The sequence below is a fragment of the Vidua chalybeata genome, chromosome 12 (assembly GCF_026979565.1).
Source record: "Vidua chalybeata isolate OUT-0048 chromosome 12, bVidCha1 merged haplotype, whole genome shotgun sequence".
NCBI classification, from domain to species: Eukaryota; Metazoa; Chordata; class Aves; order Passeriformes; family Viduidae; genus Vidua; species Vidua chalybeata.
The window spans coordinates 9,914,903-9,930,366 of record NC_071541.1 but is presented as its reverse complement, the minus strand read 5'-3'; the positions used below and the strand labels follow the sequence as shown (position 1 = coordinate 9,930,366).

Here is a 15,464-nt window from a genome sequence, read left to right as displayed (position 1 = left end):
CTAGAGCAGCGCTGGTGGCCACCCCGCAGCAGCAGCACAATTCCTGGAATTAGGGGTGGAGAGGAGCTAGGTATGATTTGCTGAAAGCTCAGCAAAATTGATTTTCACTGATGTTCCTGAGGAGAGGACGAAATGAGAAAAAGAAGGGGGGAAAAAAATAATGCAGCCGTACAGTTGCTGTAACACCAAGAAAACCCCAACAACATCAGCAGAGCTTTTATTGTCACCACCAGGACAGCACCTCCTGCAGCTGTTTCCAGCCCTGTGTTCATCCTCCTTTCCCAACTGCAGATGCTCCCAGTTCCTCTTTCTCTCAGTGTTAGATAACTCAAGTAGATCTGAAGACACATGGACATCTCCATTCAGTAGGTCTTTTCCAAGTCTCCTCCTGGTCTGTTTTTATTTGCTAAGGAGACTTTCTGTTTTGTTGAGGTTCTGCTTTCACATTTGAGTTCAAAGCTCCCACTTGTTGCATCACTGGCAAACTTCCAGCTGTGGGAGAAGGATTTGAACACTTTTGAATAACTGATTATTAGCTTCCATGTCTTGTGATCCCAGCAGGATCACTCATGGAGGCATAATGTATATAAAATGTTAAATAAGCTGTGCATTGAATGCAGTGGACAAGTTAGTTAAGCAGCTCAAGTATGCTTGGAAGAAAGATGACCCTGACATCATTTCCAAGGAGATTCAGTGGAAGTTGCTCACTTTCAGTAAAAAGAATAAAAATAAATCTGTGTTTAAGTAGACTAGGTAGATGAAATCTTCCACCCTCATATGCACGCACACAGTGGGGACATTGCTTCTATTCCTAGGCTGCAAATCATGTGTGTAAATCTTGCCAAGCTGTTCAGGATGAGGATTGAGGAGGTTTAGGCACCACTTGCCTGCAAAGAGCCAACCTGCCAGGCTGTCCAAATGGTCTTTCCTAAATGGGGGTGGTAGAAGAGGGAAAGTAATAACAAAACCCTGGACCATGGCCCCTCCAAAGAAGCCTTAAGGTTCGATTTGTAAGCTCTCCTGGCTCCTTGTAGGCACCACATGGCTCCTGGCATGGGAGGTTGGGTGTGGTGTGGGTTCAGGCAGCTGCCCTGGACTTGTTTTCTCCGAAATCAGCATCCAAAGCCTTGTGGTTAGGATTGACGTGTAGTTGTGTATTTGTATATTTGCATGAGCAAAGGTCAGGAACTGTCAGACCTTGGTAGCTTGTTTTATTTCTTATAATCAAAGGTAAACTTAAAGTATTTAGTTGATTTGGTGACACTTGACATTTAAGAAACCATTGAACTTGTGCAAAAGAGGTGCCCTGAGCTCCATATTTTGGTCACAAAAATTTTCTTATGGTGTTAGCAGTCAATTTGAGTCTATGGGAAAGATTGCTCAAGAGTGACTTGAATATAACCAGCACCAGCACCCACTGGAAAACTGCCAGAATATAACCAGCCCCACACCCTCCACCAGACTGTGGCTCTTTTCTGCCAGCCCAAAAGAAATGTGTACATGGACAATGCTTCTCCAGAAAAAAAAAAAAAAATCAATTTGTTTGTTTCTATTAAAAATAAACAGAAAAAGTCACATTCTTTGTGTCGTTTTTTTTCCAGTTGTCATTGGGAATTGGTGATTTCAATTTACCCATGTCCTAAAAACAAGAGTAGAAATAACTTGAGACACCATTTGACCAGAAAACAGGGACAAGCTCAAAATTTTGCAGGTTGAAAACTTTAGGAAAACAAATCACCCACCCATCCCCATCAAAGATGGAAAACTTTGGTGACAGGGTTTGTGCTTGGAAAAGAGCCTGACCCTGCTGGTAATGTTGGGCAATTGAATGGCAGACACAGCCTTTTTGTATTGCTGATGTGTCCTCATTTGAAATAATCAGTAGAAGTGTCAGAATTTAATTACCACGAGTTTAGGAGTAAAGTAAATTGAAGATAAGTTTAAAGAGGCAAGTTTGGGAGGCTTGTTCCCTGTGGCTCTGCAGTGCACAGCGGGATGGTGCTGCTCACTTTCACATTTGCAGCACAGGGAAAATGTGGCCTGACTGGAGAAATCAGAAGAAATTATGGTAAAAATAAAGCTATTTTAAAACAATAATAAAACTCGATGATGCTAAGGAGCTGTGCCCATGCTCTGTGTGTGTGCATTTGTGGGAGAAGGCTTCAGCCCTGTAGCACAGTGAGCACGATACACACTGTTCCTAAATGTACCTGCTTCTGCAGCTGAGATGTTAGAAAGAGTTGAATTTTTTTTCACTATATAAAGAAAAAAAATAAAAAAAAATAAAAACAAACAGTGGCAAAATTATGTTGAGAGGCTGATAAAACAAACAAAACCTGAGGGGGCAAGTTGAGTTAGTTCATGACCTGCTCCTGTCCTGGAAGCCAGCGCTGGTCTCTCAGCATCACAGCATCCCAGTACTGTTCTGAAGTGCTCGTTGTTCAATAGGATGTTATTTTTCTCCAGTGTAATGTTGTGATTGTTACCTGATAATGTTGCCAGGGACTTCACGTAGTAAGAGGTGATCCATCTTGTTTGATGTGTTTGGCTAAAAACCAGTGGTGTTTTTTTAATTATTTAAATTCCTAGCAACTGTGACTACAGTAATGTGATAATGAGTAGCACATGGAGAGGAGGCGAGGGTGATGATAGCCTCCTTAAAAATGTCATCTGAACTTTTTTTTAAAGAAAAAAAAACCTTAAAAATATTTTTAAAACATTTTAAAACATTTTTTGTGTGTTCCAAAACAGAATATTTGTATTTGAAAAAAACCTTGGAGTGTAATTTAATCCTAAAACCCCCTAGCCTTTGTGTATATGGTAAATGTTTGTATTTTGCAGTTTCTGTTTTGCTTTTTAGATAAATAAAATGTATATGGATATTTTTAAGTCATCTTTGCTTTTTTAGATGAGTTTGTAATCACCTTATAACTGAAAATAAAACTTTCCTTTATAAACCAGCTATGCTCTTGGATGGTTTTTTTTTTTGGTCTTTGAGTAGCTCAGTTGTTACTTTAAACCTATTACTTATTTTGGGGTTGTTGGTGTGGGGGTTTTTTGCCCCTATAAAATACTATATATATATATGAAATATGGGTAATCACTAACTTCACATCTGCCATGGTCTCACCCTGGTTGGCAGCACAGCCCCACGCACAGCCACGCATTCACCCCCTCATTCAGTGGGATAGGGAGAGAGTCAGAAGGGTAAAAGTGCAAAAATTCATGGGATACAAGTTAATAAGTAGCAAAAGAAAAAGGGGGTAAGGAAGAAAAAAAAACCACAACAAAATATATCAAAGAGATAAAAACAAAATTAAAAAACCCAAGTGATGCAAAAGAAACATATTTCTCACCAGCCAGTGCCCAGCCCAGGCATGGCACCACTACTGTGAGAGTTCAAATATGTCAGAAAAGCCCAATAGGAAGAAAAATAAAGGAAAAAACCCACCCTAACATTTATTTTTCTGGTGAATAGGACTGGTTATTTCAAGCTTGCTGACCTCTTGACCCCTTTGGCCTCTTCAGTCAAACGGAGGTTAAACCAGAGTGTCCATTCCTGAAGTCTTGATTTGAGGTAGGGAAAGAAAAAACCAACATGTATGTGGCTACTCCTTATGAAAATAAAACATTTGAGTTTCACTGCTGAGCCTCCAGCACACCAGGCCCAGGATCATTTCCACAGCTGTCTTTAGTTGGGTTTTTTTGGCTGGGTTGGTTATTTTGCTGGATGTGATTGAGGACTTTGTCAGGGATTTCTCCTCTCATCAGCACAGCCTGAATTGCCTGGGCTAAGCAACCTCATAAGCAACTGCAGTGTGTCTCAGGTCAAAATAAAATAAGCAGGAAATTTAAAAAGCCACTAAGTGCCACAAGCTGCTGCTGAAGGGTTTTGACTACCTTCCCTGGTGGCCATGACATGCCCAGGGCTGCAGCTGCTCCCGTCAGCCAAGGCCCATGGGAAGAGAAGAGACATCAGCAGGGGGATGTGCTGCCCACTGAGGCACGTCCCAGGGAGCAGCTCCATTCCAACCTTTTCCCTGGGACACACACAGAGCCCTGGACACACACCGAGCCCCGAGGCTCACGTTTCATGGGCGCTCATTCAGCCTCCTGCAGCCCTGGTGCCTCGGTTGGCTCCATGGTTTTGGCAAGGCCTTGGTGCAGGGTCCTGTTCTGAAGTCTTTGCCTCAGGAGGGCAGCCAGAGATGGCAGATAGGGGTTGTTTACGTGGCAATGATTCCTCAGTCTAAGTAGGAGCATTCCTATACCCTGCTCAGTCTGTGAAAATTCCTGCATTACCCTCTTGGCCATGAAGGGTTGTAAAACCCAGCTCACCCTCTCTGTGCTGGTGAGCAGAGATTCCCTATAGCCTTATCCAGGGACTATTCCAGCCTGTGCTGCCCACACTGGGAGCATAGGGAAGAAATCCTCGATGCATGGACACAAGAGCTGTGTTCTGGGTTCATGGCAGTCATTTCTTGGGATGTCTGGTTTCAGAGGTGGAGTAATTTGGCTACCACGGTGCAGATTCCCAAGGCGCCCCGCTGGAGCTGCAGGATTCTGAGCACCAGATGGAACATCTCCTGCCAGCACATCATTCTCCAGGAGTTTTCCTAACCCATCCCCAGGGATTAACCACAGCTTTGCAAATGCTGCCACGCCACGCTGCCACGTGCTTTGCTGCATCAGTGTTTTGTCACGGAGCAGCCCAGCTTTAAGCCAAGATTCCCAGTGTGGAAAAGCTGCAGGCAGTGCTGGAACCACATGCATGAGCATCTCCAGCTCTTCCTGTTAATAGCTACAGCAAAATTGTCTCCATGGGCACAGGGAAGGGAGCAACCCAAGTCCTGCTGCTTATAGTGGGTGGCAAGGGACAACACTGGTAGCCCTACAAACAGTGGCATCCCAGCAAAACCCTCTGTGTGGCCTCCTCCTTATCCTCCAAGGTGTCTTACAAACAGTGTCCCCTGGCAAGTTAAAATGTTGCTGGAAGCAAAGCATTGCCTCACTATCATCCTTGAGCAGAAAGCAACACAAACCAAAATAAATGCATTTCATTTGCTTTTATTTAATTAAAAAAAAAAATCAAGGTCATTCCAATCCCATTTAAATACAGAGATTTACAAATAGGTCCAAAACAGGACTAAAATATTCTTTGAAATGCTGTACTTTTAAATATTGTGCTTTCATAGATACATAAGAAAATTAGCATATAAAAATACTTTACAAGGAATACACTCTAATATATGGATAAAAATACACATTTAAGTAATGCATTTCATCTTCATATCATTCAAAATGCATAGGAAGGGATACAAGGACCAAGTTTTTCTTCCTCTTTTTTTTTTTTTTTTTAAAGCCTTTAATAAAAGTCTTCATTAAAAACCTATGAGAAGCCCCAGTGAGCTTCCACTGCTCAGGATATTGCATATAAAAACCCTTTCGGCTGCACTGTCAATGCTCCACAGTATCAGTTATGGCACGTTATCTAGCTGTGGCAGCAATGGTATGGGATATTGCATACTCAAAGAGAAAATGGCTACAACAACAAAGAGCTGGATGGGGCCGTGCCTGGAAGAAACACCCGGATATGTTTGTGCTGCCACAGGGGCTGGCGGGGACAGACAGTGCGGGGACAAGTCCTGGCTCAGCAAAGCAACACACACGGGCTGTACACCCACCCAGCTCCCCACACACCCCTGGTGTGCAGGTGGGGATGGAGGAACTGGAAGGGCAAGCAGGGAATGGGGGCAGTGGGCTCTGGAGCTGCCGTGTCTGATGGAATGAGCTCTTGGACTCCGTGGCACTGGCCTTCCCAGGGAGAGCAAAGCCGGGCGCAGGACATGGCCACGGCCATCATCATAAAGTGCGAATGTGGGAAACGGGGCAGGCAATGCAAACGTCACAGCCCCTCTGCCAGCTGGGGCCAGGGGCCCTCGGGCAGGAGGGGAGCAGCCACAGAGCTACAAGAGGCCAGCAACAGGCAAAGGGGCACAAACCACCCAGCCCACAGGGACACAGGACACTACCCCCACCCAACCAAGGGCTTCTCATTCCTCTGCCTCAGGGGAGACAGCAAGGTTTCACTGATCCAAAACATCAGGGGCAGCCCTGGGACTTGCGCTATTCTGCTATTTACTTCCAGGCACAGGCCAAGTTTGCAAGCAAGACATCTCTGTAAAGCTCAGACAAACGGGGGGATTCAGGCAGGTACTCAAGGCCTTTAGCCTTGGGTATGGCCTCTACTCTGTAGTCACTACTGAGCACAGGTAACAGCACTGCTCATGGGAATCAGCCACACAAGGTGCCTAACCCCCTACGGGGTGAGCCAGACCTAGTGGGGAATGTGGATAGGGCTGGCAGGAGACAGCTGGAAATACCAATTTCTGCACAAGAATTGCATTTAGCCACTCTCAAGCACATTTTGAAGTGTCTTTTAACGGGCTCTCTCCACAGCCCTGCACTGGCAGTGCAAGGGGCTGCAGGAATTGATTTGCCAGGAGTGTTGAAAGGAGGGAGCTGGGCACAACATAAAAGGAAAGGCATTTCAGTCTTGCTGTATGTGATTAACTGAGCAAACAAAGAACATAATAGCACCATGTGTGTTTGTAGGATGGCCGAGGCCTTTCAGGATGAGGAGGATGTCAGAGGCAGGACCCTGCACACTTGATGGCAGAAGCACGGGGGGATGCCCTGCCATGGGGGATGGCTGTGGATGCTCCTTCCTCCTGTCGGCAGTTTGTCCTGCTGCCATCGCTGTCACAGCCCCAGACACACACCCAGCTCTGACCTTCCCAGCAATATTTGGCGGTCTACAGGCTCACTGAAGACCCACCTCCCCACTTGCAGGTTATGGTACACAGAGCATTTACAAATACCAGTGCAAAAAATCAGGAATAACACCCCAAATACCATAATACCATAAGAGCTCAGCAGAGGAATCATCTGCTCTGCTCCTGCTGCTCAGAGTGTCTGGACACTCGCCTTGACCTCGGCGCTGTGGGGCACCTGTGCCGGGAGCTCTCTGTTCCCCTCCGAGGGAGCATGGGCAGCCAGTGCCAAGGGGTTCCGGCTAATCACCAGGTCCAGCTTATCTCCAGCCTCCGAAATCAAGGGAACGGCCAGACAGCAGTCAAAGTCTCTCGTTCGGATGCGGTTTACCTGCCAGGATGGATTTAGGACATGCCATGGGAAGGAACAACAGAAAGATCATGTTTGTTAGTCAGCAAATGCAAGGTTAGTGCTAAACCCCAGCTGGAAAAAATACACAACTCTTGGGGGTCCCTGATTCCTGGTTCACAATGAAGAAGAGCAGAAGCACCCCTTCAGAATGAGCATCCATGCTTAGCTGAGGAACGATGCAGTAACTGATAAAGGAAGGGGGAAAAGGTCTGGACCAGGAATGAACCGTGACCCTCAATGCCTGGAGCAGTATTACAAGTATTAAACACTGCAGGGCTCAAAACCACTTCTCCTGTTCAAGCCTGTAGAAGAAAATGTTGCCATTTTCCATTATTTTTTGTCATAATGGCTTTTACTGGCCTTAAATTTGTGGTGCCAAGTATCCAGCACACAAAAAACAAATAAAGGCCTGAGACTTCTGGCAACCATTTTACAACTCAGCCAGAGGTAAACCCAGACTGTACCAAACAGTTTCTTCTTCCCCTCTCCCTATGTATATCCTTCATTTCACAGAGTCTGGATGCATTTCATGTGGGCTCAGGAGGCAGCTGCAAATTCTCTGTAGGATTCAACAGCGAAAGCAGTTTCTGCTGGCTCTTGCCGACCTTCAAGCACATTTCTAGGCTAGGTCATCTGGAGAAACCACCCCAGCTCTCTCACCTACAGCTACCAGAACACTTGGGTTTGGTGCCGTGACAGCTCTGGGATAGAACAAGCTGGCAAACAGCACAGGGATGGGAAGTGGGAAAGGGAAAAAGGAATTTCCCATACACCTTTGGAGTGAACATAACCCTTGGGGCCAGGTGTTGCTTCCTTCTTTGGGTAAGGGCTGGGTATTTGGCTGCATACAACCCTTCCATCCTAAGCCCCTTCCCAGAACTGATGCATGTCCACAGTGCTGGGTCTGTGAAAGCAGTAGAGTCCCCCCACCCCAGCCAGTGTCCGCACAGAGACCTCAGTACTGCCCCTTACAGCAGAGGGACAATTTCTAGCCCGCTTGTGGACAAGGAGAGATAAACCACAAGCTTGCTCTGCCCCTGCTCTGTGCCAGCCAGGCAGCTCCAGTGCAGAAGTGCCACTAGTGCAATGCCATGCTCCAGTTAATCCATGCAGCCAAGAGGCAGAGGGTCTGTGACAGCAGGGACAAGGTGTTTCACCGGCCTTCGGGCACATCATCATGCCCACACTCAGCAGCACTGTGCAGCATCCTCAGCAATGCAGCTCTGCACTTCTTGAGGGGAGTCCCCTCAAGCACGTCTGCAATCCCTCATTCCCAACTCCACATGACAACACGATGGAGTCGCCTCGTGCGCCCGTAGGTGTGAGCTGTGCGGCTCAGCGTGTGGAAAAAGGGTGTCCAAAGTCTCCGTGCCGCTCTGTTTAGGATTTTGGGCACACCTCCCAGAGCACTTGGCACTTGCAAAAAGCAGCACATCCAACACTGAACAGAAAGGCAGCCCAGAGCCTAATTAGCTTCTTGTTCATTCTTGCACCATCTTTTATTTGAAGCTGAGAAGGAATAATTGTATAGCAGCCAACTGGCGAGAGACCGTAACAAGCTTAAACAAGGTTCCCCACAGTGCTGCCAGTCCTCCAGTTACCTGATGTACATAAAGAATTGGCTCTAATCCGACTGCTAAGAACCCCCACCTAGAAATTAGCAAAACTAAACATCTGAGTGTTTCCAAATATGGTGACAATATCTGCATTTCCAAATGGTAGCAATTTTTCCACAGAGGTTGCACTTCCTTCAGTTGCTGTTTGAGTTGCCTCAAAGCTAAAATAGTTGGTTTTCATCCACACAGAGCTTCTCTCCAATCTCCAAAACTCACCAGGCTTTTTCTGTCCCTCCAGTAGTTGATATGCCCAGGGCACATTTATTACAGACTGTGCTTCTGACCAGAGTTTGTATTCTGTTTCTGCATCAGCTATTTCAGAAGAAGCATTTTTCAAAGAAAAATATCCATAAAAAATACCTTGCTTGAAGGATGTGTTTCCTAGAAAATTTTTCTAGTTGTCAAAGACATGCACAGAACTTCATGAACTTCACTTAATTCCACAAGGGGCTTCACAGGAACACATATTGGTCAATACAGTCTGGTTCATCCAAAAACTAGGAGTAAGATTGAGGGTAAGGAAAGGAAGCAACGCAGCTTTTTGCTTGTTTTGAGCTGTCCAGGCTCAAAAAGGCCAGTGGCAGAACAGGCTGTGCCCTGGACCAGTGTAACCTAGGAGTACCACCTGGGGTACCACCTGAAGGTACTACTTAGTGATTTCTTATAAATCACAGTTCCCATTGCGTGTTGGTGGCTAAGAGCTCACCTAGTTGGCTAACTATTACCTTCCATTAAAGTTAGTGCTGCCATGGATGGGTCTCACTTCTCTCTTCCTCTCAGCCACTCATTCACTCCGTCCCAGCCTCCAGAATTGCATTTTGCATTTATTACCTGAAGCACTCTGTCATATGGCTTGAGGCCACACTGATCTGCTGGCCCATCCGGACGGACCATATTTACATAGACACCTTTTTCTAACAGGCCATCCGACAAACTGAATCCAAAGTCTTCGCTCTCCGGGTCTTTGTGGAGTGTCATCTGGAGAGGCAGAAAGAGAAGAAGCAGGTTTCAGTGCAGTAGAGTAAGGAGGTGACGTACAGGGGTGCCAGGATGGGAGCAGTAATGGGATTAGTAATGTGGGCAGACCTACAGCAATTCTGCTCTGGGTCTCCTGGGCAGGTTTTTCTTAGCCTGGGCAGATAACACAGACTGACCCTTATTTACCTGACACCATCATCACAGGATGACCATGATCACAGAATTGCTTTGGTGACTGGCATAAAACCAACCCATGACAGTCCCTCACTCTTGGATGTGGAAGGAAACACAGGCAGTGTAATACAGACAGCACTCATGTTTTTCCAGGACTCATGTTTTTCCAAAGAGCAGCAAACAAGTGTTTGTAATAGAGCATCTCCTTCCCTGGCTCAGGTTATGCTGTGTGTGCCAGACCAGCACATGAAAAATCAACATATTTACTGGGAATTTTTAATGTAGTGAGTCAAATGCTAAGACAGCTCATTTTTAATACATCACTCAGCAGGAACATCTAAAATTCTCCATATTATTTGCAAGTTATTTTCAGAAAATTTATATCAGTAAGTGCTGACGCTCTGAGGACAAGAAATGGGCAATCTCATCATGCTTCCCTTGGGCATGTCACGTTTTGGCCTTGTCCAAAGGAGAAGAGCACTGCTGGAAGTGTCTTACCATGAGGTAACACTGGGAACCAGGGACAACTGATTCCTCAACACTACCAAAATCTCCCCTTGCCTCCCATGAGCTGGGAGTGAATCTCTACCATGACTGTGCTCCAGGCTGGGTGAGCCTCATGGATCTGGAGGCCTGGGGAAGGACAATGCTCAGGATGACACACAGGAGCATCCCACCTGGCCTCAACCTCATTTCCAAACACAGCCAACGCCAAATGCTCCAGCAGAATGAAGAGTCACCCTATAGCATGCCTAATTACATAGCTCTTCTCCTTCAGGTACCAAGGAGTTTTATTTAAAGACACATTTGCCATGCCCTGAAGGGCAAAAGCGTATCAAACATGAAAAAATTGTTTTTTCCAGCTAGCATAACTGCAGGTTTCATTCTGAAGTCACATTAGGAAAGAAAAAGGCAATCAAATTTTTGAAACCTCTCCAGCTCCCTTCCCTGCTTGCATTCTACATCAGCAGCTTCTACAGTTAATTACTTTTCCTAATTACCATTGCCTTGCACAATGGTTAAACTGGCTACATTCAGCTGGATGCTGAAATCAAACCAGTATCCCATCACTGAAGTGGAGTGGAAGAGGAGGGAAGTAAGTAGTTTTTTGTTTGAGAAGTGGCCTACTAAATGGAGTGTACCACAGGAAAAGAGCTGATGGGTCTCCAGGGGGCCATACTTTGAGCTCTCTCACTTTTATCTGTAGCACCAATTAACAAATGCCAAAACACAAGGACCTGGAAATCTTATATAGAAAGAGAAACAGCAAAGCCCAGGTTTGAACCCTGCTGAATGAGGCAGCTAAATCCCACTACTCTTCTGAAGGGGCTCCTTCCTCTTAATCTGACCTTCTGGAAACCTTTGCTGCAGACCTTGGTGGGGGCCAGCTTTAACAAGGACCAATTTCTGGGGGTCCCTCTGAGCAAAGGAGATTTCTTACAAGGTTGCAAAGGTTCTATAGCTTTAACCATTGAGGTACTGCGGCACCACAGTTACACCCACCCTTGGCGACACAAACCTTGTGAAACTCAAGGGGGGTCGGGGACATGATTTCCTGCATCTCCTTCTCAATCTTCTTCATGTCCAGATTCCTCTCGTTCTTCTTGGCAGGGGAGCTGCTGCCCTCAGTCTGTCCGTCGGTGCAGCTGGAGTTGGCTTTCCTCAGTGGGCTCATTCCCGAGGGGTTGACAGAGTCCAGGAGCAGCTTGCTGCCCTCCAAGCCCAGGCTGTGCACGCTCCCTGTCATGATGGACGCCTGCAGGGCGAGGGCACAACGTCACTCTGCTGAGTCAGCAGCAGGAAGAGCCGGACCACGCGGCCACTAAAGCGCCACAGACGACACGGCGGCACCGCTGCTCTCATTAATCAGAAAATAAGTACCAAGAAGCTCTTCCTGTTGGCTGTAAGAGCCATTCCCAGACCTTGGGAGCTTGCTTCCAGGTCTATGGCTGAGCCACTTCGTGCTTTCCACCCCCACCCCAACAGAAAGCTTAATCTCTGAAGGAAGCATTTGTGAAGCACTGCCTTATTTTTCCATGACCCCTTCTACACCAACTGGGCTGGGCAAGCCTCATCTTGTGCATGAATCATCTTGAGTCAAGGAGGACAAATATCCCATTCTCAGGGAGCTCCCAGAGGAGCCAGTGTCAGCCTGGTTCTTCAGCCTACCTCTGCAGGCTGCAGCTCCTCTCCAGCATCACACAGTGCTGGCAATGGCCCAGGGGAGTCAATGCCTTGGACTCCACTGAGGGCAATTCAGCACAAAAATTAGGATTTTATCTCTCAGTAAACAGGAGCTGTCACTGAGCAAAACTGAGTTAAAAATATAAAATTAAGTAGTATTTAAGCCTGGTCATCCTTGATAGCATCCATTAAAAGATGCTCCTAAGTAGATTCGACTCCATTTGGCAATGCTTTCCACTAATGAGATTATGTTGATCAAAGCTAACGAAGGAGTCAAGAATCCAGTCTGTGGAACCTCAGCTGGCTCCAGGTCATAGAGTCCATTTAAACAGTGTAATGAAACCTGTAATTTCAAAGTTCAAGTTCAAAGGGTCTGCAGTGCCAATAAATGTCAAAGGTAGAAGAAATTAAAGGTATGGAGCAGACAGCAAAATTCTTCAACACTAAATGTGGCAAGACAAAGAGCAATTGCTCCTGTGCACAGGGGAAATATCATCCAACTAAATCTCTAATCAAGACCCTCCAGCTCTTTGCTCCAAGGTGGAACAAAGGCAAATAAAGTGAATTATGGTGGCAGTAGGAAAATGCCACCACTACCCACGTTATCCTAAAAAGGCTTGGATAAAAGACAGAAAACCTTTCATGTTTGCACTTTTCAGGTCTTCACACATGACTTGATCAGCTTGGGCAAAACTCAAACACCTGTTACATGGCAGGACACAGGCAGACTAACAAACAACAGCCAGGGTACATTTGGTCACTGCCCTCAGGTAGCCTCAGCTGCCAGGGTGTTGTGCTGTGCTGTCCCAGCACTGCAGAGCCAGGGAGAAAGAAAGGTCTGTGCATACCATGCCACTGCCCTCCCCCAGAGGCTGCAAATACCACAACCAACCAGGACCCAACAGCACTGGACTCCTTTTCCATCTTCACAGCATTTAAATCCTCCTTGCAGCATCATAAGCAATTTCCTAAAGTTTTTCCATAAGCTTTAGGTTTAGTGCAAACAGCAAAAAGGGCAATTCCAGATTTCTTCAGCCTGTGGCTGCTCTGCATTATTTTTCTCATATCTTGGCTGCTCTCAAAACAAAGCAGAGACACACACTTTACTGGAAAAAGCCTGTTTCTTCCCATACTCATAGCCTGGAACTGGATTTCGACTGTGTGTGAACCTCTTTCTAGGCTATGATGGGTCACCTTGCATGACTCCTCTTCTAATTTAAAAGCAAATTATGAAGGGCCAATATATTTTTTTTTTTATACAAACAAATCAAATCTCTGACTGTCATAAAATCACAGGGGCTAAGAAAGCTGCAATACAGCAAAGGCCCCAATGAGGGCTGCACATCCTACAGCACACTTCACAAAAGCTGAGCACATGGAGAGGGGGGAATAGATCAGTAGTATTTTGGATTTGATAAAAGGGGAGTTGAACCCAACAGATTCCTGCTAAAACGAGAACACTTCCTTTCTGTCCTCAAAACTTTCAAAATATTCTAGAAACCTGCTTAATACACAGAAACACTGGAGGAGCTCAGCTTTCAGTAAGATTCCTTTATATATTTAAAAACATTTCTATAACTGTCAAAGCTCCAAACAGCATAAAACAGCAATTGAACCACAGATCCCTGGAAAACAAATGAGAGTCCAACAAATCCCATCTTTTCCATTTATATGCCAGCAGAAAAGAAATATTTGTGCATCATTTTAGAGAGTTACTTTCTCTTAAGCAGTCAGCAACTTCTGTTCAGAAAGGCTGAGAACAGCTGCCTAAACTCTTTTCTAAATACATTCAGATCCAGGAAATAAGTGATCAAGGGAAAAAGTTATAGTCTGAGAGGGCTGGGGATTTGGGATTTTGAGTGTGTTGTGGGGGTTTTTTAAGTCAGCATTTTCTTAAGCAGTTAAGATAATAAAAACAGTATTCCATGCTTCAGCACAATAAATTTAATTGAGATTTCCTCCTCCACTTACAGTTGCTAAGGATCAAGGAGGAAAGGACAATTAGCAAATCCCTTGTCACAATACAAACCAAAACAGGACTTTCCTCTTCGACCTTCAATTAGTCAGAAGTTGCCTTTTTTTTCTCTGAAGCCTCTGCAATATGCAAGTGTACGTAAAACCAGTCCCACTGGGAATGATGGAGATCATGACTCAGAGAGTTCTCCCCAGTTCTCTGCACCTGGAGGGCACAGGGAGACATGGTCTTATGGGGTCCTCCTCCTTCATTCAGGCTGTAGGAGTTGAACTAGGGAAGAGAGCAGCACAGGCCCCATCCTGCCAGGCAGGTTTGCTTCCTGCAGCTCACATTCTCAAGGGGGCTCTTTATTTGCATCCCATGACTTAGAAATCCAGGCTCCTCATCCTATAACCGGACACAATAACATGACCTCCAAAGTGTTTTGGATAAAGAAAAGAGAAAGTGGTTTGTGAAGAGAGGAAACACCTTTATTTCTGCAGGAAGCAATTACTTTCTCAGATTTTTCCATGGGGAAGGCTGGCTGAAAAGCTTCCAATTACCTATTTCACTAAAACAGTTTCCGGCAGAGTGACAGCTGAATGCAAGGTACGTGTGCCTGTCAGCACTTGAAGCCGAGGCTTCAGTCCCAATGGGGGCCTATGGGGCTCCCTTTGCTTGGCCTTCAAGTGCTTTGGACAGACAATATCTTTCCAAGCAGAGGGTTTACCACTGGATAGGGAAGGCTTGCCAAGAGTCATGTGAAGATTATTGGCCAGCAACGGTTCATGAAAAGGGTGTGGAGTTCCTGGCAGGCAAGACATGGGCTCAGGGAAAGAGCACACGCAAGCAGCTGTCTAATGAGGCAGAGCTACCCATTAGCACAAAGCCTGACAGGAATTAAACCCAAACCGTTCTTCACACCACCAGCAGCTCAGGGATGTTATGGGCAAGTAACATCCAGGGAAACAGTCTAACATTTATGGAAAGAGCAAAACAGTTGGGTCAGCAACAAATTCAGAAAGTGATTTACCTCAATCTCCCTCAAAAGTTCAGACTGGCCGCATGTTTCCAAATCCTCCAAAGCTTCTCCAAAAACACGCCAAAAATTGTCCTCATGAGTGGTCTCAAGGCCATTTTGGCGGTTGGGGTATCTGTTGTAACGTAGGAACCAAATATTGTCAGCACTCTTCTGCAGCAGGGTGAAAGCTGCAAGGCTACAGCAAGTGTCTCACCAGTAAAAGCAGACTTGAAGAGTCTTCATATACAAAAGCAAACAATATGAACTTTTCAAACAAGAGTCCACATATGAGACCTCCATGCATTTACTAACGGGGCAAGTGTCCTTCAAAGGAAGCATTAAGTTGGTGTAG

The 15,464-nt window shown here is 45.8% G+C and overlaps 1 protein-coding gene across 3 annotated transcripts in view; it reads right to left on the bottom strand.

The window, feature by feature from the left end:
- Positions 1–5,047: 5,047 nt before the first annotated feature.
- GRIP2 (glutamate receptor interacting protein 2) overlaps positions 5,048–15,464 on the bottom strand; it is a 256,934-nt gene continuing 246,517 nt past the window's right edge. For 2 of the 3 annotated variants that reach the window (XM_053953995.1, XM_053953996.1), the window contains exons 21-24: positions 15,125–15,245; positions 11,473–11,709; positions 9,633–9,779; positions 5,048–7,164 (exon numbers count right to left, since the gene is read on the bottom strand). In XM_053953995.1, the coding sequence (XP_053809970.1) occupies positions 6,967–7,164; positions 9,633–9,779; positions 11,473–11,709; positions 15,125–15,245 (703 nt within the window). In that variant the 3' untranslated portion in view covers positions 5,048–6,966. Of the gene's footprint in view, positions 7,165–9,632; positions 9,780–11,472; positions 11,710–14,349; positions 14,500–15,124; positions 15,246–15,464 lie in introns of those variants that run through there. The other variant, XM_053953997.1, reaches the window with a different exon arrangement.